Here is a 25,134-nt window from a genome sequence, read left to right as displayed (position 1 = left end):
TTGTAACCGGCCTTCTGGTTTCCATCCCTTTTATACACTTACCACCAAAATTCTCTTATGAAATACAGCTGTGCTCTTATAACATCTGTAATAGAGCATACAAAACCATCCACAAGGGGGCCTTCTGCCTACTGTCCTTTGCCTACTGCCATGTTCATTCATTCACTCATGTTTTCAATCGTTCTCTCAAGAAATATTTATTATGCATCCTCCACTGTGTCCCCGTGTCCACATTATCCCAGGCATATGCTGTTCCCTTAACACACCAAGCTTTTTTGTGCCTCTGCACTTTTGTTTATACTGTTCCCTTTGCTAGAAATGCCCTTCCCTCGTTTTCCTCTAGAGCAACTCTTATTTAACCCAGTGCAAAAGTCATCTCCTTTCCGAAATTTCCTGGTGAGCTATCATCCTCTGTGTCTTCTTTAAATCTCAGACCTTGATCATGGTACTTAGCACATCGTTTTGAAATTACATGCGACCACGTGTAACAAGATAATATCTTGATACATTCAGAGGCATAATTTTTTCCTCTGCAATGTCCTTCACCTCTACACTTCTCTCACCACTCAGATTGAGGCTTTGTGTGTGTACTACCCTCAGGGTAAAGCTATTACTGCCAAAATGAACAGGGAAAGGAAGATTCATTGCACAGATTTCTGCTCCAGTATGGACTTGTGGGATTCACAGCAAACTTACGAAGCTGATAACTATGAGAGAAAATGGTTTTTAGATTCCAAGAGGCTGAGCATTTTAAGTACAAACGTCAATGTTTACACCATATGTGAAAGACTCTGAAGCAAAGAGAAGAGCCCGCTTACCAGCTCCTCCATCCCCACCCTCACCTACAGACTAGGTAAAAGTTGCCCCCACTAAAGAGTGAAAAATGGGTGCCAGGCTCCTGCCCGCTGCCCATCCTCAAGCCAAGTTGCAGGTGGGAGTGAGAACTGATGCCCCATCCCCTCTCCAGGACTGAAAGGCAGCAGAACACAGATGTGCCTTGAACCGGTAGTGTAGCAGTGAAGGAGGAAATGTGGTGCATCTGGGCGAGGGAGGGACCAGTGAGCCTCTGAGTGGTAGAGAGACCAAAATCTGGAAGCCCCTGTGTCCTCAAGAAGCACAAGAGGGGCTTCCCTGGTGGCGCAGTGGTTGAGAATCTGCCTGCCAATGCAGGGGACACGGGTTCGAGCCCTGGTCTGGGAAGATCCCACATGCCGTGGAGCAACTAGGCCCGTGAGCCACAACTACTGAGCCTGCGTGTCTGGAGCTTGTGCTCTGCAACAAGAGAGGCCGTGATAGTGAGAGGCCCGCGCACCGCGATGAAGAGTGGCCCCCGCTTGCCGCAACTAGAGAAAGCCCTCACACAGAAACGAAGACCCAAAACAGCCAAAAATAAATAATAAATAAATAATAAATAAATTAAAAAAAAAAAAAAAAAAAAGAAGCACAAGAGATTCATGAAAGACCACCAGTGATTCCAGATGCAGAGTGACCGCCATGGCCCTAGTGACCAGGGGCTCTGCAGGCAGCCGCTACCAAGACCATGGACCCCGCCATGTGCATTTGTTACTTTTCTTCGTGTCTCCAGTAGCTACCACAGTGGCCAATAGATGTTCACGTTGTAAAATAATATAGTCAGGAAGACAGAGCAGTAACGAGTTACTAGGGAATGCGAGCCCTGTTTGCACCATTTTCTTTAACTCTCCTCCTAACCCCCGAGAACCATTAATAATAGAGGAACTCTCCAAGGCATGGAAACAGAGAGGAGATTGCTGGTTGCCAGGGGCAGGGTGTAGGGGAATGGGGAGATGTTGGATGAAAGGGACACACTTTCATTTATAAGATGAATAAGTTCTGGGGATCTAATGTACAGCCTGGTGACTGTAATTAACAATACTGTATTGTATTCTTGAAATTTGCTAAAAGGGTACATCTTAAATGTTCTTATCACACACACACACAAAAGGAATTATGTGAAGGGTTGGAGGTGTTAAGGAACCTTACTGTGGTAATCATTTCACCATATATACATGTATCAAATCATTACCTTGTTATCACTTAAATTTACACCATGTTATTTATCAATTATGTCTCAAGAAAGCTGGGGGGGGAAAGCTAATATTACCAAGATCACACACAAATAATAATAATAAAAATTCTGACACTAGCACTCTGATGAAATATGAAAAACAGATGACAGGTGTAAAGAATTTCATAGTCTTCAGGTCCACAAGGTTCGTGAGTACAAGCTGAGACTGGAAACAAACATCTGAAGCATTTTTCAATCATTAATACTTTATTATATTAGTACTTGATATATTAATTTTTCTCCTACAATTTTATATAATCAATACATCATAAATACACGGACAGTTTCCCTATAGGTATAACTATCAGGCCAACCTCATCTATATTTAGCAAATGCTTAATAAACAGGTGCTGGATCCCTATCCCCATCCTTCCCGCCCACCGCATCCTGCACAGACCCTCCCACACACTCTTACATTGGGGTTATTTTATTTGTTGCCTTTTGTGGAGCAGAAGCCCATTTTACCAAGGGGGACCCACCCAATGACTGCATGGCTGGGAGGAGGTCATGATAGCACATAAGCAGAGTAGGTGAGGGTCCTGCATCCTCCTCCATCTGTTTTCAGGGGGGTGGGACACTGGAACATCTCAGGACCGTATAAAGATTCTGAAGCCCCAGAAAGTTACTCTATCTAATACAGAGCTTTGAGAGTCCCATGCAGATCTTATGAAGAGACCTGGGAAGTGGAGAGAATTGGGAACCACACAGGACTCATGGCAAAGTGCTGGGTAAAGAGGGGCGTTTCTACAGCTTCTTCAGCTGAGCTGATCCGCCGCCCTCAAGCCACGCACGTAGCGGACGATGGGGGTGACACAGGTGCAACCAACAGTCACCCGCACCTTCTCCAGCCGGAAGGAGCGAGAGCAACCCTGGGACTCCCTCCGGAGGACCAGGAACTCTTGCTGGATGGGGACGGAGTTCATGGAGCTGTCTTCCTTCCCCTGGGCGTCGATGCAGCCCGTGTGCCTGCACCGGGCCTCTGCGATCTCGGAGGGGAACCGGTGGGGGTCCCGGGTGATGCTGCAGGAGGAGCAGGGAGAAGCCGATGGTGAGACCGGGGGTGGGAGGCGGGGAAAGAGGCACAAAGGATGGGGGCCCCGCGGCACTGGGCGCCCGCTTGCAGGGAGGCGGTGCCGGGCGACTCAGGGCGGCAGCGCAGGCGCGGAGCAGACAACCTGGACTCAGTACGCCGGCCCGTGGCGGGTGCTTAACTCCTTAGGCCTCAGTTCCCTCAACTTTAAAATAGGGGTTCGCAAATTCCTCTCCCGTGGGATTGTTACCAACACTCGGTGATACAAATGCATATGAAACGCCACACCGTAAAACGTTGGCATTCCATGAATGTTAGATCTTTTCGTTCATTTCCCTTTTCATTTTTATTATTATAATCATCATTCATCCTTTGGTTAGAGACTGAACCTCACTAGGAGGTCCCCCAGTACACAGTCTACAAAGCCTGCTGCTTGGGAAAGAAAACCAAAGCCCCGGGGGGTCGGTGAATCCAACGCCTTCTTTCAATTTCTCCCTCAATAGCCCCCTTGCCAGGGGGAATAAAGGCAGCAAAGCCAACCCAGCCAGCTGGCCAGCGTACACTCTCGCTTCCCAAGGCAGGCGGTGCGGGCAGCCCCGGAAGCACTTCTAATGGTCCTCGGGCTCTGTTTTCATACTTATATTTAGAGCATATAAATGAGTGCTTGCTATTCCGAGAACCTCCATGTAAGACAAAATCCCAAGTCTGGACCGTGAACATCCCCTTCCCGAACTGGCCTTTCTCCTCCACTCTGGCCTCCCCCCACGCCTTGAAGACTGAAATCCAATCTGAGTGGCTCTCTGAACTGACTTTTCCGGTTCCCCCTTATCTCCGTGCAGAGACCGTTATGCAGGCTGCTTTAAAGACTCCTCTCTCCCAGCACAGAAAGTCTGTAAATTCCAAATCCAGGGCTGCGTGAAGCAGAAAAGGGCAAAGCGTCGATGGGAGTTTGGAAGCAGAACAGACCTTCGACCACATAAGAGGACTTAGCCCCAAATAGCAAGAAAATGTGAGCACCCAGGGAACGTGGAATTTCCGTTTTTCAGAGTGAATGTAAGGACTATTATTTGTTCTATGTTTCTGAAATGTTCTACTTATGGTTAGAATAAATTAACATGTTTTTCAAAAGAACGTGGAGGTCAGTCTCCTTGGCACATACTTGTAATCCCAGGGGGAGCTGGAGCGGTTCTGGAAGTCGTGTGAGAGGAGAGCGCCCTGGGTCTGCCTGAGGATGCGGATATCAACCCTCACAGTGTGGTCCTCCGGAGCGGGACAGAGGGCAGGGTCCCCAGCTTTGGGGGTTTTCCGAGCTGCCACCTCCCCCAGGAGGGTCAGCCCCAATGTCAACAGCAGCAGGGACTTGACCTGGAAATAGATGAGAATGGGACTGGTTAGCGACTCTGGTGTCACTTGCTGACAAGAGACAGGTCATGCTTCAGCTGAACTCAGCATCCCTGGGATGGGATCAGGGCTCCTCTCTGAACCTCAGGTCCTCACCTGGCAACAGGAACAGTCATACATGAAGATACCAGGGTACCAACCTGAGAACTAAACTCATTAGCCTGGTGATTGAGCCCTCTACAGTCCGAGAGCTCCCGAACAGGGAGAAAGAAAGACGTCAGGATCTGGGACTGGGTTTAAATCCTGACCTGGTCTCCTCACTGAGCCTCTGTTTTCTCTTCTTTCCAGCCAGAGCATAACACTTGCTTCATAATAATAGTCACAAGATTAAATAAAACGTTCTTTGTAAAGCACCTACAATAAAAATAGGGGCTTAAGAAATGATAGCTCTTGCTTTTAATTTCCAACCTCACATCCATGAAGCCTCCACAAAACTCTTCGTCCCAACCATCTCTCCACCTGGAATACACTGCCCCACCTCTATCCATCCAAATCCTCCCCTTCCGTCAGGGCCCCACTAGGACTCGGTCTCCTCCAGGAACTGTCCCAAAAGTAGTTCATTCATAAAGCTTTTACCATCTAGCACTCAAGCAGCCCTTCTTTATTGTCTGGACATGCAGTATTTGTGTTCATGCAGACCTACACCTATTAGATGGTAAGTTCCTGCAGGAGAACATGTCATAGAACAGGTGTTCCAAAATACTCTGGATGAATGAAAGAGCGGGTGAGTAAATGCATGAACAAAACAATCCATTTAAATTAACAACATAGTTAAGCTCAACGCATTCAGAAAAACACCATGCAAAACCAACTGTAGCAGAGTTCCAATGACGCATGCTGACTGAAGGAAGCAGAGGCACTAAGGATGCACGACAGAGAAATGGAAACTACTTCTCTTTAGCTCCAGAAAATATATTTTTTATACTTACATTGAAATACCAGTTTATCTGGTATTACAGGAGTGCACAAAGAAAGAGTTCAGTGAAGACCTAATTAAAATAAAGGAAGAGATAAAAATCTCTCCAGCTTCCCTTTCTCACGACCTGCTTTGCTCACCCCACCGTGACCACCGACCCTCACTGGGGCTGGACAAGCCTCATCACCGATACTCAACATAATGCAGACCCCGGGCTGAAAGTGAGTTACTTTCATCCTCGGGGCTCAGTGTCGTTCAGGCTCACACCTTCCGTGAGTTAGGGTTGGGAAGGTGCTTAGACATGTTGGTTTAAAGGACCTTCTTTTTATCTTTTGCAAGTGCTGGAGGCAAGAAATGATAAGAGTAAACAAAAAGGTCATGGTATCAAGTGCTGTACTAATGTAGCTGATACTAAAAAGAAGTTGAAAGCAAGATTGACCCAGATAAGCCTGAATGAGGCTGATTTGCCTCCAGATAATCAGCAGGTGTCTACTTTTGTCTCCTGCAATCATTCATTCATTCAACAACTCTTTCCTGTCTCTGGAGTGTGATGATAAAGGACATGGGCTCTGGAGTCAAAAGTCCTGGGTCCATAACTCAGTTCCTGGACTCTTACTAGCTGTGACTCAGTTTCCTCCACCAGCAAATGTGGAGATTAAATGATAGGATCCATATATAGCATGAAGAGCAGGGCTGGGACATGGAGAGTATTCAGTATAGGTACTATTGTTAAGTCCACATTGTCCTAATGATACACAGTGGACGGGAAAGATGTGGAATTTGCCCTCATGTAACTTCTGTCTAGACAAAGCATTATGACATTGTAAAAAGTAAAAGGATGCCTGCTTAGACAAGACGGCCCTTAGCTTCCCAAGCATCACCTCCTTACGTTTCTGAAGTAAATCCCTCCTTTGTGTTTCCTCTTTCCTCTTCTGTATCATATTCACTGAATCATTTCTAATTTCATTATCAAAATCATATAACCATGGGGTTACATGATTTAGCAATAATTACCAGGTTTCTAATAAGTCATTATTGTAAACATTTGCTTATATTCTTAGAGTGTTGTAGAAAACACTTTCACGTTTCTTTAGTCTCTGGATTCTCACAACTACCTTGTAGGACAGGTAGAGCTCATATTAGTTATCCCGATAAGGCAGGTGCAGGAGTTGTGTCTGAGGCGATGAGGTTCACCAGCCTGCTGGTGCCAGTCTGGAGACTGGAACAAGGTGTCTGCGGTCAGTGCCATGGCCATTGAAGATCATTACTATTGTCATCAACATAGAGCCACTCACGGTGTTTCACCTCAGCTTTGTCTCACTAGAGAAGCCAGGCATTTTAAGCCATGTGTCAGAATTGCCTGTGTGTTGTAGGTCACATAGCCCTTTATCAGAAATCAGATGATGTCTGCAAACCACTCTAGTTTTCTCCAAGAAGCTGTTGATCTGAAACTGTAGATTTTAGTGGTTATGCTACACAGAGCAGGGGCTCGGATTCTTGCTGGTTCTTAAGAATGATACATAGCACAGCACTTCTCTGAGAGGCTCAGAGTATTTTATAGTCTCAGATCCTTCTGTGCCACCTACGAGGCAGGTAAATGGACATCACTCCCTGTCTGTCCAATAGGAAACAGAGGCAAGAGAAAGCACCAGCTGAAGGTGGGCAGTGTCAGGACACCAACATGCTCTGCTCAACCTTTTACTTACTGCACTGCACTGTGAACTCCCGTAAGGAGAACATCTGAACACCTGTCCCCTGAACTCACCTGTGATTCGTGCTCACCCCATGTAGGAACATGCTCCAGAACCCGGGCAGCTCCTGGTCCATAAGAGTTTGCCTCACCACCGTATTGAGGATGTCCTGTGTGCCTGCACCTCCAATTTCTAATCCTATTCTAATGTCCTTTGCCCTGTCATGTTTCTTGCTGACAGTCCAACAGATTTCTTCAAAGAAACCAAAAATAGACGTGGCTTTAGAACACAAAACTATCCAACAAATTTGTTTAAACACAATGGCTTTAAATTCAGAAATCTTGCTTCTGAACCATTCAAGGAAAAGAATATTACTTGGAGCCAGTAAACCTAGATTCATGTCCTCATTCTTGGGCATACAGTATCCAGTGATGTTAAATCACTTAAATTCATTGAGCTGTTTTTCATCTGTACAATGGGGAAAGTCATCCCAATCCACTTCCCTAGATTGGTGAGAGACTCAGAGGTAAAAATAATGACATCATCAATATTAATATTTAACACTCTAGTTCGAAAAGATACATGCACCCCAATGTTCATAGCGGCACTGTTTACAGTAGCTGAGACATAGAAGCAACCTAAATGTCCATGGACAGATGAATGGATAAAGAAGATGAGGTGTGTGTGTGTGTGTGTGTATATATATATATATATATATATATATATATATAGTGGAATACTACTAAGCCATTATAAAGAATGAAATAATGCTATTTGCAGTAACATGGATGGACCTAGAGATTATCATACTAAGTGAAGTAAACCAGAAAGAGAAAGACAAATACCATATGATATCATTTATATGTGGAATCTAAAATATGATACAAATGAACATATTTACAAAACAGAAACAGACTCACTGACATAGAGAACAAACTTATGGCTACCAAAGGGGAAAGGGGGTGGGGGAGGGATAAATTAGGAGTTTGGGATTAACATATAGACACAACTATATATAAAATAGATAATCAACAAGGACCTACTGTATAGCACAGGGAACTATATTCAATATCCTGTAATAAACCATAATGGAAATTATGGTTTATTTATTCAGTTATATATAACTGAATCACTTGCTATATATCAATGTTGCTAATACAACATTGTAAATCAACTCTACTTCAATTAAAAAAAAAACATTTATTGAATGCTTTCTCTATCCTTATTGGTTGTTATATTAAAATGGCCAAGTTAACTAAAAGCCATGCCTGCATATATCTGCTATTTCAGAGAATAGGTTTAGTCATTCTCAATGATATCGATTAATCCTTCCATGAGGGAGAGACCATTATTATTTCTCTATACAGATAAGAGGAATAAGAATGCACAGAGGGGCTTCCCTGGTGGCGCAGTGGTTGAGAATCTGCCTGCTAATGCAGGGGACACGGGTTCGAGCCCTGGTCTGGGAAGATTCCACATGCCGCGGAGCAGCTAGGTCCGTGCGCCACAACTACTGAGCCTGCGCGTCTGGAGCCTGTGCTCCGCAACAAGAGAGGCAGCGACAGTGAGAGGCCCGCGCCCCGCGATGAAGAGTGGCCCCCGCTTGCCACAATTGCAGAAAGCCCTCGCACAGAAACGAAGACCCAACACAGCCAAAAAAAAAAAAAAAAAAAATTAAAAAAAGATCATCTCTTCTTTAAAAAAAAAAAAAAAAAAAAAGAATGCACAGAGAGGTTAAGTGACTTACCCCAAATCCCACGTTTAGTAAGTGGTGAAGCCAGGTCTGCCTGACTCCAAAGCCCATGCCCCCTAACTACTGCGCTTGGCTGCATTTCATACCATCTCTAAAACAATATATGAATATAACATAGTATTATCATCACCATATGCCATGATCTTTTATGAAATCCGAGCTCTTTTAAGTTGCATGGCTTGTAAAAAGGGAGAAGAAAAGGATTATTTAAACCAATAATATGGTGAGTGATTTCCCAAGCCCTGCTTTCATGCTGCTGTATTTTAAATCCTTCGAAGGTCTTACCTGACGACTGCCAGGTGAGATTCTAGACCCAGGGGATGTAGATTTCCGTCACATTAACATCTGCCTCTCCTCCAGGAGGAAGGAGACAATGCAAAAATGATCAGCTCTCAGAGATGGGGCAAATGTCCCTCCCATAGGAGCTGTCCAAGTGCATCACCAGGTGGTTTCACTCCCTGAATCCAGGGCACTCCTTGTCATCTGCTCGTCTTGGGGGAATCATTATCCCTATTGGGGCCCCAGCTTCCTTGGTTAAAATAAACATGTACAGATCCTAAAAGGCTGGCTAAGCTCCCCCATGAGATGAGGGCCAACTTAACTCTACAATGGTGGCCACAAGAGAGACCATGTCCAGTTTGTGACCCCAAGAACTTCACAAGCTAACACCAACTATGCCAGAGCCATTGGTGAAGAGCTATGGTTTTACACCCCATTATAATTTCTGGTTATTTTTTCTTTTTCTCCACCAGACAGTGATCAGCATTAAAGTCAGCTCTGTTTTTTAAAGAAATGACCCCACAAAAGACCCCAATCTAGCATCATTCCTTAGAAATCTGCTTTCCTGAAATCCTAGGGATGACTGTACCAACACAAGAATGATCCTGACTACTCACCACGGCCATGTCACACAGCAATGTCATTGTCACTTTGTTCTGGTCACCTGCTTCGTGCAGGAAGCTCTTTCTGTGCTGTGTTGCCTTGTGTGTGCCCGTGTGGTGTCAACGAGAGCACTGTCGGTTTTATAGCAATCTCTGTCCTTGTTTCAATTGACCTGCTTACTGTCTAACTTGTGGTTGCCCCAGAGTTACTGACGAATGTAGTGTTTTTTTTTTTTTCCTATTCCACTTCCTGAAGGGGAGTCGAAAGGGGACCCTAAAAAGGGATGATGAAAAAAGAACCAAATCTTCCTCTTCTTCTGCCCCACTCCCACCCCCATTGTCTTCACACTACAGCAAATTTCTTAACTTATGTACTACAGAGATGAACCAAGTGACAAACTGCTGTCATGATCTTTCATGTTCGTCCACAAAATGGCTAAGAACTCTAGTCACGCACCTTATGTTCTACTTTCCAGTCATGCAGTGTGAACTGTGATTTAAGTGGATAAGTCATCCTTCGAGGAGGCTCGGTATTAAACAGAGGACTATCTTTAGCTCTACTTTATGAATGGAAAAAACAAAACCAAAGAAATGAATGGCATCAGTGAGAGATTCAGAAATTATATCCCCATGCAGTTAGTTTCATGGTCTCCCTGAACTAATTCTGTTTTAACCCCATGGTTAGACTCCTACCAGTGTTTAATAGATTGATAATCATTACTTATACAACATATAAACAACTATTATCTTGGCTGTGTCTGACTGAGGATGGTTTGACTTTTTAAACTAATGGATTAGCAAGTAGAACCTTTAAATGCTCTGATGTGTAATTTTAAATGACCTGCAAAAAGTTAATTTATCTTAGTTCAGTTCAGGTCAACATTTATTAAGCACTTGCTGTATGCCGGGCATTATAGCCTAGGGATACACAGACATTTCTGAAATAACAATAACTTACTCTTTTTAATGCCCCTTAAGATCAGGTAAAATTACACATGCTCTGTTAATAAGGCAGGGCACATTCTAGCAGGGTAAGGTTACTCTCCTCCATCACGTGCTTGAACAAGTTTGCCCCATTTTCTTTAAATGTAGGAAATAAAGAGGAAACAGCTCTTGGGTTCATGAAGCCCCTCCAAGATTGATCAAAATTCTTCTGTGATCACGAGTCTTTCACCCGTGTTTCTCCTCCCCATGCCTGTGCGTTCTTCTCTACACCTCCCCTCTGGGACAATCAGCAATGTAACCCCCCTAAGAAGACCTCCTTGAATCACCGTTCCCTCCCTCGTTACTCTGTGCTCATCTTTAGTCTACCTCACACTTGCTTATATGTTTTAGGATGGTTCTCTGGGGTCTTCATGGACTTGGGGTAACTTCAGTTCCCCCCAGTAATCTCTGTCAGCTTCCTTCTCTAAATATATATCCCCAAGTATACAATCTAAATTAAGACAGTGTATATATACAATGGAATATTACTCAGCCATAAAAAAGAATGAAATAATGCCATTTGCAGCAACAGGGATAGACCTGGAGATTGTCATACTGAGTGAAGTAAGTCAGAGAGAGAAAAACAAATATATGATATCACTTATATGTGGAATCTAAAAAAGAAAAAAGTGGTACAAATGAACTTATTTCCAAAACAGAAATAGAGTCACAGCTGTAGAAAACAAACTTATGGTTACCAAGGAGGAAGGGAAGGAGGGATAAATTGGGAGATTGGGACTGACGTATATACACTACTGTATATAAAATAGATAAGTGATAAGAACCTATTGCATAGCACAGGGAACTCTACTCAATACTCTGTAATGGCCTATATGGGAATAGAATCTAAAAAAGAGTGGATATATGTATATGTATAACTGTTTCATTTTGCTGTACAGAAGAAACTGACACAACATTATAAATCAACTAAACCCCAATAAAAATTAATTTTAAAATAAATAAATTAATTAAGACAGTATATTTTCTATGCATACACCATTTCAAGACAAGTCCCCTAGGCAACCCATTTCAGGGCAGACTGAAGCCCTGAGTCCATCATATAGAGAATTTTCAAGGCCTCTCTGGATACATTCTTCCATATACTCAGTGAAGTTGACACCGTGAAATCAAGAGTCATGTTTTCAGATTTGCTTGTATCACACAAGCTACCAAAGCAATATGTGCAATAGACCCTTAAAAGCATATTAAGTTAAGTGGACTGAATTACTCACTTTCTGAGGCAGTCTCTTCTCCATGCAGAGCCATACCTCAATGCAGGGAAGACCACAGCAGCTCTCCTGAAAGAAGAAACAAGGAAATCACCTTGAATTAAGAATGCCTGATTCAATACAGAAGGATTTGCTGGTTGCAGAGAAAATTAAATAATTTTTTTGTGTGTAAGAAGGAAGCAACATTGATTTTTTATGTGCCCAATGGTCACATAAGTTTTCCCCCATCAAGGTAAAAATAACTAACTTACCAGGATGTCAAACTAGTAATAAACCATCACCAAGTTTGAATTCCATCAATGGATCCAGATCATTGTTTCGTCTAACAATGATAAACCCTTCTTATCCTGTAAATCATGGGCTAACATTTGGGGACCCAGTAATAAATATATGATGAACACACAGCTGATTATGGTGGAAGCCCTTCATTAACCGGCCCTGTACCACTTGTGGCCCAAGCTGCTGCTGGCTTTAAGAGTTTCAATAATCCAAGTGGAGCTATCATTCAACACACCGACAGCTACAGCGCTCTACACACAGTTCCAAGGGCCCACAGAAAAAGACAGCAGGAAACTCTGTAGTTGTATGAATGAGTTACACACAACCTCCATGTCGTAAAATATTACAGCTGTTCAAACATCCAATTTAGCAAGATTTTTGTATGCCCTCCCATGTTCTGGAAGCCGTGCTGCATTACAGGTAATAGACTGTACTAGTAGAGTCTCTACCTTAATGATTTTAAAATACAGTTATGGAACGAAAGCAAACACACGTATATTAACCAATAAGATAACGACATGGGATTGTTGGGGATATTGATAGCTAAATGAACACATTTAGTTTTACAAATCCAACCCTCAAGAGGTTTCATCTTCATTCAAGAAAGGGGAGTCTAAACATGTGCAAATATTTAATTTAATGAGGATATACATTCATAATTAAAATCTTTTTACACCGTAGTTTGAATTAATGTATTTTATATTATTTTGCAGTAAAACATAATTCAGATTTCTATAGGCCTTAAAACCACAGACAGTGGTTCCTATTTGAATTGTCTTCTGTAACAGATTTCACTAAAATTGGACCAACTTGAAAGAAAGAAAGAAAGAAAGAAAGAAAGAAAGAAAGAAAGAAAGAAAGAAAGAAAGAAAGAAAAGGGAGTCTAATCAAGAAATGCTGGCACAACCTAGCAGTATACATGTGGATACAGAAATCGATGCCTAGAAGTGAGGGGCTTCCACGGCAAAAGGCTGAAACGGTGGCATTTTCCATGGTGGTCAGGTGGTAGGCTGTGATGACAGTGAAATTGGAAGCTAGATAAATGATGACCAATGTTATGAATGGCAAAACATTTGGTAAAATTATTGCCTGCAGTAACTTGAGAGGCAGATATTGTACCTAGAGGTCCAATAAGAGCTCTAAAGGAGGACATCGGAAACAGAATGCCAGCTATGTGTGTTGGAGGTTATTGTCTGCATTTGGTGAGGTAACACAAGAAAGACATGAGCTCAGGAAAGAGTAGGCAGGTTTGCAAACAAAAATGAAAGAGAATGAAGAGAGTGCAGAAATTCAGAGCCTTGCAAGGTTGGAAAAAACACAACTATTTCTATCCCCCCGAAGCAAAAGATACGATTGGAAAAGCTTCTGAGGTAAAGGTGCCCAGTAAAACCTTTCAACCAAATACATTCCCCACAAGCGGGAATCAAAATGAAGCATCTGGAAATCCCTTTACGTAGGTAAAAGGACTCAGAAAAAAAGTGTAAGGGTAGAGTTCTAGTAATCTACCATTAAATCAAGAGAGGGAGAGTTATACTTGCCATCACTATTTCAGATGCGGCCAAAGAGCATATTGGGGGGGAAACCTCCCAGCTGGGTGGAGCCAGCAACCACAATGAGTACTAGGGAGGTGAGCCCTGCTCAAAAAGCAGAATCTGGGTCTGATCAAAGCACATCCCACATGCCCTGGCTATGGAAGCCCCACAATGTTAGCCAAACAGGATTTCAAGGTTGTAACATCAAAACTACTGCGTGCATCTCCCATTCTGTCTCTCTCTAAATGGAAGTGTTTCATCCTAGTCTAAACTGACTGAGAGAGACCTTAAAAATTTTACAGGATTTTCTGCTTATTTTCACTGTTTATCAGAGCTCTGACTCCTCATTAAAATAGTCATTTAAACAATGTTATCATATAACAGGTTTAAAGAATATTGATAAAGAATTACATGCAAAAAATAATCACTATCTTATTATCATTATCATTCTTATTATCATTCACTATCTTATTCACCAAACAAAAGCTATTAGTATATAATTTACTTTAACTCCAGTCTTTTTTCTAAATGAAATTAAAACACGCCTTTCTAATTTCCCTGAAGCACTGATTTATTTATGTTAGAGTCAGACCCTCTGAATATGGGTTAAAACATTAGGTCAGAATGGCCTCAAAGCATTATGGCTTTTATTCCCAACCTTCTTGCAGCTCTCCTCCTCATCAAGTACAAAAATTCTTCCTCCTTTCAGGCTATTCAATCTAATTAAATATAAGGTTTATTTGCCTTTTCAGTCCCTAGATCATTTAGAAAGTCCATGTCCCATTCCCTTTCATAACCCTACTTCTCCATCCCCTATTGAAGAAAAAACATGGAGCATCCTTATAACTATAAAGCCACAGACCCTACAAATCCACATAATTCTTTTTTTTCCCCGTTTTAATACAAAAGGCTGTTTCCAGTTTCAGGATTCTTTGCATCCATTACTTCATTTTTACCTATTTGTTTGAGTCAAATATTCAAACCCATTATGTACTTAATAGAACCTCCATAAAATCACACTCCATAGCAACCAATTCTTTTTTTTTAAAGGTCAACATATTTCCACTGTGAAAAGATTTTCAAGAACAAAACAGCTTTACTTTTGGGTTAAAAATCAGAGTTCATTACAATGATTATTTTTCAGATGAAAATGCTGTGCCAGGGTCTTCATATGCCAATGTTTGTGGGCATAGGAATTATTTGGGGCTTAGACACAGAAGCCTTCTCTCTCTCTCTCTCTCTCTCTCCCTCCCATCCTCCCTCCTTCCCTCCCTCCCTCCGTGGGGGTGGGGGTGTGTGTATCTGTTTATTGCCTAAAAAACAGTATAATTCCTGATCTTCTGATGAAAAGGTGAAGAATCTATGAAAGAGTTACAGGGGACAGAAATGAAGGGAGGGGATTGGAGGCAAAAGCTGAAAAAGAAGAAAAGTATCAGGTTGGGGGAAAACTTAGGAAAGGAGTTTCCCAGAGTGCTGCGTGAGAACCCTGGATGGAATAGGGTTGAGGTCACTGGAGAAAGTTCCAGATCAAAAGCAGAACCCCTCAATTCTGAATCTATTCTATGAACCATGGAGCTATTTGCACCAGAATTTTATCTCCTTATTAACAAAAACACCATTTATTAAATGCCCACTCTGTGCTAGTCGCCATGCTGGGTACTTAACATGGATAAGAAGAAGAAAAATAAAAGTACTATCCATAAAAGAAGAAAATCATCATGACAGTTTCCTCTATCCAGGAGTGCCATGAACTTCATGTTAGACAAAATGGCACTTCTGTTTTGGAGAGAACTTACCTTGGGCCTTTTTGGAAGTGCAAAGATAGAGCCTATCTCTATCCAGGGTAAACACAGAGAGGGAAGTTCTATTCTTCCAGGGTGGAAACAGAGAAGGAAATCACTACACATACAAATAACAAGAACTTGAGTTACCACCAGAGATAAGAGAAATGGAGAGAGATGCCAGTTGGAAACTTCAGTAGCTGACACAGCAAGGGAACTAAAGAGTCATGAGCCTAGTATTCAAATTGTTTCCATGTCTACATTGTGCCTTAATTCTCTTCCATTATTACCACACCTAAAATAAAATTCTTTACATGCAACACAGTCCTATGATGTCCACACAGCAGCAAAGAGATGTGGAAAGAAAAGGCAGCCTCAGGAAAGGAAGCAGCAGAAATGGGTCAACAAGAATTTGGAATGAGAAAGTAAGCACCAGCCCCACCCCTGCCATCTAGCTTGCTAGGACCTGGGAGCTTGTTAAAAAGGCAGAATCTCAGTTGATGGTTGTTAACCAGACTTACCGTGGTGATCATTTCACAATATATACAAATATAGAATCATTGTTTTATACCTGAAACTAATATAACATGTCGATTACACCTCAATTTGAAAAAAGAAAAAGTAGCAAAGTTTGCATTAGAAGAAAATAGATAATAAATATGTGAAAAAAAACCCAGTTTAACCTCAAAAGCAATCAAACGAATGCAAACTAAAATAGAATTCCATATTTAGGCTATCAAACTGGCATAGATTTTTAACCATGCATATTAATAGGAGAATAGGAAAAAGGGGCATTTTCAGGTATTACGGCTGGGAGTGTATTGGTACAACTTTTGTAGGGTATTTAATAATATGAAGCAAAAACCTAAAAAAAATGTTCTACCCCTGGGATTTGTTCTAAGGAAATAGAGAAGTACCCGAAGATCCACATACAAGGATATTCAGTGTGGGAAAATTGAAAACACCCTAGATTTCTAACAGTAGAATAATGTTGATAGTTCAGTTAGCGTGTATATATGATAAAACCTATGTAGCCACTAGAAATTTCTTTCCAAGAAAATGTAATAACTTTAAAAATACCTTTTTTGTAACAATTTTTGAAAATATTAAGATACGGTTCTTCATATAAAGCATGACATTCCTTTGATGTAGATACAAACACACTATGTACATGTATATGTATATTTGTATGTGTGTGTATATGTCTAAATAAATGTACGCTCAGAAAAAAGCCTGAAAATATATGCAAAAAATAAATGCAGAATCTTGGGCCCTCACCCCAAACCTATTGAATCAGACTCTGCCTTTTTACAAGATTTCCAAGTGATTCTCATCACATGAAAGTCTGGGCTGCACTGCTTTAGGGAACATTAAAGAAAGTGCGGGATTTCCTATAAAATTACAGCAGGGCTCACTGGACACATTCCATTTTCTGAAGCTGAGAAATTGAGAGTCAAGTACACTTGAAAAGTGATTGGGATATGAATATCAGAGCCTTAAATCTCAGAGCTGCACTCCCTCGAAGCTAAGAACCATACACCTCTTCTCCTACTCTGCAAGGTTCCTTGGCAAGGGTGGGGATGGAGAGACCACGAAATTGAGGTCTTTCCATGTAGAAATTCAGCAGCAGCTGCTTTGGGTTGACCTGACTGAGCCACCCACAGGCGAGCTACAGGCAACTCAGGGTGTCGTGCAGACTTTCACTTACTCATCAGCCAAGCTATTCAATAATTTCCTGCATTGAGGTGAATGGAATTAGTCAACTGACTACCAGAGCTCCATGCCCAGGGAAAGCCCAAGTGGGTGTCTGTCAAATGCTGTCCAGTGTTACTGGCTTCCTCCAACGAAAACCCTCAGCTGTTTCCACCAGGGTCGTACAGGAACCAGGGATCAGCAACGTTTGCTCCTGGACTTTCCCCCAGTCCCATGCTGACAACCCACAAAGTTCTGGGGTGGTGAACTGGGGTGGAGGGTCTTGTCCCAGAAAGATGAGCTTACACTCTACTCTTGCCTCTGGGTTGGATGACCAGTTCCTTAGACATTGGCCTAAATCTGATGCATGGCCCTAACCTAGTTTGTTAAAATCACCTTCCCAAACATTCCGCATGAAAGAACCTCATTTTCCAGCTTCTGCGCCACAAAATGTGTTGTATTTCTGAGGCCTCATCCTCTGCAGGCCAGGTCCTTTTTCCTGGAAAGTTCATTTCAGTTCTTCTGCTCATTTAGGCTCTACCCAAACTCCTGGACTCTTCCTCAAAGTCTGTCTCCTCTGACCCAAAACCCACTAGTGTCTGTCCCTCTTCTGAACTCTCCACTTGCTCTCGTGGAATTTCATTTAGCAATTACTAGAGACAAGTTTTCTACTGTCCACTTGAACGGCTATTTGTATGTGCTTTGGCTTTTTAAGTTTTCAAATGATTGTTCCTAACCTGCTCTCTGGATCTTAAACTCTTTAAAGGAGACACCCGTGGCTTCTGCACACCCCCATCCCAGCAAATACACTACCCATGGCTGGTGCTCAGTGAATACTTACTCACTTGACCCGATTTAATTTAATGTTCATACTAAGTTCTTAGTATGAACATTTTCTTCTTCCACCCAGTTTTTCGCTAAAGAGGGAGATCAGAATATGCCACCACAAAAGGTGCCACTTTGGCATAAGGATTAATTTGAGCTGAAGGCAATTGAGAAACAGCAGACTCAGGTAAAGCTCTCCGCCTTCCCCCTTTCTGTCTAAAAACCAGGCATAAATTTCCTTTTGTAAAGGTAACAATTTTCCATTTGTAAAGGAAGTTTACATATTAGAAAGAGGGGGACAACTCTTATGGATGGAAAAGGCACTAACTTGAGTCTGCATAATAAACCTTACTAAATAACCCTTATCGTTGATTAGCTGCCCCCATATACTTACCTTCCCTTAATCTACTTCCCCTAGAAGTTCAACACTCCCTCCTTCCTTTGTCTCATTATCTATCCACAGTTTACGACTCTTTGTTAAAATGGTATCTAAGCTGCTGGGTCTAACTGCTTCTTTGAATCTTCACTTCTTTCCTACAAAGGCCTCTGTATGCACACATAATAAATTCTTTCTCTGGTAATCTGGTTTTGTCAGTTTAATTTGCAGGACCCCAGGGACTAAACCCAAGAGGGTAGAGGAGAAAGTTTTTCCTCTCCTTCATTACTTTCAATTCCTAATAGATCAGATAACTTTTAAAAAATCTTAATTAAAGGGTGATATTTTGGAGAAAAGAAAACTTACACAGAATATTATTTTCAAGTATTTAGAAAATTTTTAAAAGGGAGAGGGATTGGACAGTCACCAGAAGGTCACACTAAAGCTTGATAAACATATGGTAGTGACATTCCAGAGAGGAATGGTACACCAGGGGGTTCTGTTTGAACTGGACCATCTCCAAGTTCTCTTCCAATTTGGGGATCCTATGAAAACCAAAAAAATATGTACTGATATTTTAACTAAACACAACCACAATCTCAGTCTTAGGAGTAGAGGTGTGTGTGAGTGCACACACGTGTGAGTATTTTTGTGTGTGCATATCCGTTGGGGGTAGGGAGTAACATAGCTTCAGTTTTTTCCTCTTTTTCTGGAAAGCAATTGCATGACTCAATTCGAATAATTCTGTGTCATCACTGCATGTTTCCCATGAAAATACAGGTTAAGAAGAGAATAAAATGGAGAGGAGGTGGACCGGAAAGAAAGGCACTGAAACAACCACACTTCTGAGAAATGTGTCACTTTCACTCTTGCGTGGACTGACTCAGAAGGACGAATGAATCTCGGGGTTCTCCTAGTGTTCCTAGAAACGCTGTAGAACGACAGGATGAAATGGGTTTCCTGTGAGAGACAGTTCTTCATCCTTGCTGAGGCAAGGGGATGAAGGACGCGTGAAGGAGAAGGTGGAGGAGAAGGAAATCAATAGAGAGAAGAGGGGAGGGAGGCGGGAAGGAAAGCGGAAGGGGCGGAGCAGAGAGCAAGTGCTCCCAGTGGGCGGGCTCATCCCAAAGCTGCTCTGCTGCTTTTGTCCAGCTGGAGATCAAAGGAAGGTAGCGGGAAAGGACATGAAGTGAAAACGAGGACTCAGAATGTTCTTGGCCGTGCAGACCTGAGGACTCATCTGAATTGGAGAGACGGCTTCCTGTAAATCGCACACGACCATGTCCATCATGCAGGTTTTATGCCAAGCAAGGAACCAGAGGGGACCCCACTGCTGACTTCCCTGTCCTGTGACCCTCTCACACCCACAGGTGTCCAGAGCACCCCTTCACCTAGCACCCAGGTTAGATTAGCCATTAAGACAAGGGAGATGACTCTTTCTCTTTGCTTTCTGACTCCATCATGGCTTTCGGGAGTAATCTGGTCCAACCCTCTCGCTGATGAGGGCGTTGGATGGCTTTCCTACAGACAGACCCGGCGGGGGAGCCTTGCCTGGACCCAGGCTTCTTGACTCCCCCTAGTCTCCACCTGCAAATAAAGGGATCCCTCTCTCCAGCTCTTCCAGGGCCATTTTTCTCTTTAACAAAATGCTGCCAGGGGAGGAAAATAATTATAATATTAATAGCCTTACATGGTAGATAAAGCCACACAGCTTACAAAGCATTTTCATGTCCACGATTTTATCTGATTCACACAACAAACCCATAAATCTCTCCATTTCACAGGTTAAGAAATTGAGACAGAGTGCATGGAAACTGTCCAAAGCCACACAGCTATTAAATAGCAGAGCTGAAATTCAAACCCAGGCCTTCGATTCTGAGCCCAGAGAAGGATAAATAACTTTCTCCAGATGCAGGCTGGAGAAAATTTGAAACACAGGCACCCAGGGCACGGTGGGGAGTGAGGGGTTGTCAGAGGACCAGACTTGCAGGGTGAGCAGCATCTTCCAAGCGACGCCTGCCCTGGAGTCAGGACACCTGAGCCACTCTGCCCATCCTTTGAAGAGGATGGGAAATGAAACCAGTCTTCTATTTTCTTTTTTTTTTTTGATTCTGAACACTTTTTAGCCTTTGCACATTGTCTTACACACATTTATCGGTGTATTAACAAGATAAATGAACAAGCAGCCAGATGGTTTCAATGACAGCTCTTAAGATGCCTCACTCTACCAACTTTTTACCTCTGGTTCTCAAAGATTATATAGTGGTAGAAAGTTGCCTTTTCTGCATTTGCTATGTGTAATGATAGGAAGAATTTCTAAGCCACTTATGTATCACTGAATTGCAAGTGTTACTGAAGGTATGATATGAGAAGTGAATGGTATGAGATCATAAAAATTAATTTCAAATTCTAACCAGAGTAAATTTGGCAATTTTAAAAATGTGAGAGTGGGAGTGGAAATGATATCCAATAAACTGTAATGGAAAAGAATATGAAAAAGAATGTATAGGGACTTCCCTGGTGGTCCAGTGGTAGGACTCCACGCTTCCACTGCAGGGGGCACAGGTTCAATCTCTGGTCATGGAACTAAGATTCTATAAGCCACATGGCACAGCCAAAAAAATAAAAGAAAAAGAATGTAAATATATGTATAACTGAATACTGTGCTATACAGCAGAAATTAACACAACATTGTAAATCAACAATACTTCAATAAAATTTAAAACAAAAATCAAATGGCCCTGGGTTTGGATCTAGAATCCACCATCAACTAGCCACGAGACCCTGGGCAAACTATGTAATCTTACTCTAAACCTATTCCCTCCTCTATAAAATTCGGATCATAAAACCCACCTCACAGGATTGCAGGGAAGATTTATTGAGATAATTTATGTGGTGCCTAGTCTATAGTAAGCCCTTAACCATGATAGTTGTTATTAGCAGGGCCAACCCCTTCTCACCTGTCCCAATCACCAAGTGCACAAAGAAGCTGTTTCTGGGAGTCAGAGTTTGCTTGGGAACTTGGAACAGCATGCCTAGGTTAACTCTAACTTGCTTAGTTTTTTTTTTATCATCAAAGTTCAACGTGACAGTTTGAATTTTTGCACTTCTCCTGTAGTAAGATTTTCAGAAATCTGACTTTCAGTTCAAAGTTTTAAAACTACTAATCCCTAAATTCCTGTTGTATATGAATCTCAGTCTCAAAACACCTGATCTGTAACTTGCTGATACCACTGGATATGTTGTGAAGTGTCACCTTTAAAACTGGTTTTAAAGTTCACCAAAAGTAAATTATAGTAGTTATATTAGGGTGGTAAGATAATTTTTTGTTCTCTGTTTTCCTAAATATTCCATGTTGTTTTATTAGTCATAATTATAGTTTTTAAAACTAGAACTATGCCCATAGTTCTAAATTCCAACTTTAGGCTATGTTTTTGGAGATTTTACCAGCTCTGTCATCGCTCTCATTCAGGACTCCATCTACTTAAGTTAGTAGAATAGCAGCACAAGCTGACCTTTCTATGTCAAGGTTAAATGTTAGAAACTTAAATGTAAGAAGGCTTAGCTTGCTACAAGAGTACTTGCTGGGAGAACTATTATCAGAAGGGTAATTCTTAGCAGAGGCTAATATCCTCCTCCAGGCTATGGAAAAATACTCAGAATTTCATAGTAAAAATATTTAGGAAAAGAATTTAGAATCTTAATTCTCTCCCTTGAGGAAACACTGAAGAGAATGAGGTAGTATTCCATGAGGTTAATAATGGACCAGGCAGAAACCAGCATTCATCACCGAGGCAGCAGACCCAAAAAAGAAAAGGAACTAGGCTTATATTTCAGCAAATTAAAATGGGGTTAAACAAAAATTAATTTTATTCTAAATTTTTTCTAGGAATTAAATACAAGTCCTTGAGATAATTGGAAACATACTGGAGTTCCATCCACAAAATCGAGAAGCACAAATATTACTATCCTCAAAAAGTATGTTTAACAGGATGATAGACTCATTCTGACCTGCCTGCCAGGACTAACGTGTCTTCTGGGTAGAAATGACACTGGGTGTCTCATGCATTACCAGAAGGGACCTCAGAAATCATCTAGTTCAACCACCTCCTTTTCCAGATAAAGAAACCAATAAGGAAGTGGCTTGGCCAGCCTGGCACGTTAATCAGCCACTTACAGCCAGAAAGGAACTCAAACGCAGGGCCCCTGCTGCCCAGCGCAGGGCTCACTTCCTCTGCCAGCGTTAGGCTCTCCGGGGAGATTTCCTGTGCATCCAGAGCCAGGGCAAAACGCCCCACCTCCCCTCTCCCCTCCTGGGGGGCAGAAGTGGTGGCACCCGGCTCCTGGGGAGGGAGGGGAGAAGCTGCGGGGAGGGAAGGACTCAGAGCTGGTGTGAGGATGGAACAGACGGGCAGCCAGCACACAGGTGACCCTGGCACCTGCCTGATTCCACGAACCACACCCTTTGGGGAAACTTCACCCCAGAAAAAGTCTGGAGTCAGTAGGACAACTGGTGTAGTTTGAAAACTCAGGGAAAATGAGAAGAGGACAACCTATTGATTCTTTGGTTTCGGGGAGCCCTTCTCCTCTTTTTCTTCCTCCTCCTTGTTGTCCTGATGACCCCACCTTGCAGGGCTCTTCTGAGGCCTGAGGTGACACTGCCCACCCTGGGCAGGCTTCCGTCCCTGGGAGACGGCTCAAGAGCCCACTGTCACAAGCCGAGGCACAGGTCCTCCCTGTAAGACGGGCCTGAGTCAGAGCCACAGGGACCGAAGGACCGGAACCATCGAGGAAAGCGTGGAAAGGCAGGGAAGGGGACCGAGCTCGGGGATTCAACATGGGGAAATCGTTTTAAACGGTTTTGATCAAAGGATTGTGGGTTTTTTAAAACACATCAAAATGAATCGCTTTGTTTTAGTGAAACCAGGAATTTGCGGTGATAATGGCGGTACCATGGAGTATTTCCCTGCTGGCCAGCACCTACCAGCTGCCCTCAGTCACCTCACAAGCACCCTGCAAAGGCAGGAATTATCCTCCTTTTACAGATGAATTAACCAGCAGTTCAACACTTGAAGTTATTCGGTAAGCGGCAGAGGACTAGATTCCAGCCACACTTACCAATTGTCTGTTTTGACAGCTCTCTCATACTGACACTTCGTTTATCCAGGAGGGTTAAAGAATAAGCATAAAATTTTTCAAGATACAACTGATTTCTCAAAGCCCCACAAATTATTTGAACTCTTTCAGATGGCAAACCTAAATGGAAACAGACTTCCCTTTTGGAAGGAAGCACGTGGATAAGGAAGTGTGTATTTTTTTTTTTTTTCCTGGTGAATCGGGGCCACCACTCTGATCTCTGCAAAGCCACAGTGATGCCCTCAGGGGACACTGACCCGCAGACCAGTTCGTCCCTGCCCAGCAGCCTCGTTCATGTACCTGCAGCAGGAAGAGGGGGCCTCTGGACAATGAGTAGGAATATTTCCTTTAAATGCTTAGCAACTTTCTTATGTTGCTATAAGTTGGGAAACAACACACACAAGTTTTTAGAAGGTCAACGTGAAGATTCACTGAGTTCCTAAGAGTCAGGTTATTTAGTACAATTGACATCCCTTTTGACAACGGAATACACTCTGCTACCTTCCGTTCTTGTGGCTAAACGTGGCATTACAGCTGTGGCTGAATCCGGTGTGCACCTAATTACTCTCCCACCCTGTGCCTCAGTTTCTTCAGGTGTGAAGGAGAGAGGACAAAAGTCCTATTGACAAAGCGTTTGGCCTTTCCGGAAATGCTCATCTGAGGGGACCCTAAAAGCCCCGAGCTCCTCTTCCTACAGCACCCCATCGGAAGCTCCCGCCTCCTCCTGATACTCTCATGGCCCCTCAGTTCCTTCCGCTCTCACTGTGTGTGCTCTCATTCGGCATATAAATCATATTTTGCAGTTTTCAACTTTTCACTGACACATTAGACATATATATACCCCCAGCCTGGCGGCCTCCAGGGCATCAGGTCCTCCATTTGCACCCAGCACAACGCAGGACTCACTGTCGGTGTGCAACTGTGTCCAGTTCCTCCGCTGGCACCACTGCCCGCTCCTTGGACTGTACTCTCTAGAGCTCTCCCAACAGGACTTGGATTTCACATCTGTGGAAAAAACAGGAAGATGACCCTGAACTCTCACCTACTGCCTCACGGCCTCAGGGTAACGGGCTGCCCTCAGCAACAAGGGGGAGGAAGCAGCTCGCGGATCTTACGGCTGGGAACCTGCACAGCCTCTCCTCAGAGCAGCCTCCAATCCTTGTGACCCAGGCCCCTCATCAAGTCACACTTTCTTTTTCTTTTTATTTAAGTAACCTCAAAAGTTCTTCAGAAGCTACCTAAACCATACAGGGGATAGAAGTCCCGCCCTGGCCCCTCCACAAACTTCTGTGCAAACAAACTAACAGACCCTAAGGGCTGGACAACAGGTGTTAAGAGGTTTCATAAGGGGACTTCCCTGGCGGTCTGGGGGGTTAAGACTTCACCTTCCAAGGCAGGGGGTGCAGGTTCCATCCCTGGTCAGGAAGCTAAGATCCCACATGCCTCTCAGCCAAAAAACCAAAACACAAAACAGAAGCAATATTGTAACAAATTCAATAAAGACTTTAAAAATGGTCCACATCAAAAAAAAAATCTTAAAAA

General features: G+C 42.8%; 1 protein-coding gene across 1 annotated transcript; it reads right to left on the bottom strand.

Annotated features, from left to right (window-relative positions):
- Nucleotides 1–1,442: 1,442 nt before the first annotated feature.
- On the bottom strand, nucleotides 1,443–24,726 carry IL17F (interleukin 17F). Its single transcript, XM_082411729.1, has 3 exons — nucleotides 9,774–24,726; nucleotides 4,276–4,481; nucleotides 1,443–3,106 (listed from the first exon to the last, which is right to left on the bottom strand). Exons 1-3 carry the CDS (start codon nucleotides 9,798–9,800, stop codon nucleotides 2,842–2,844), a joined length of 498 nt encoding a protein of 165 aa, XP_082267855.1. The 5' UTR covers nucleotides 9,801–24,726; the 3' UTR covers nucleotides 1,443–2,841.
- Between the last annotated feature and the right edge of the window lie 408 nt (nucleotides 24,727–25,134).

Source organism: Balaenoptera physalus, assembly GCF_965194825.1.
Source record: "Balaenoptera physalus genome assembly, chromosome: 11".
Taxonomy (NCBI): Eukaryota; Metazoa; Chordata; class Mammalia; order Artiodactyla; family Balaenopteridae; genus Balaenoptera; species Balaenoptera physalus.
This window is presented reverse-complemented; position numbering and strand designations above follow the sequence as displayed.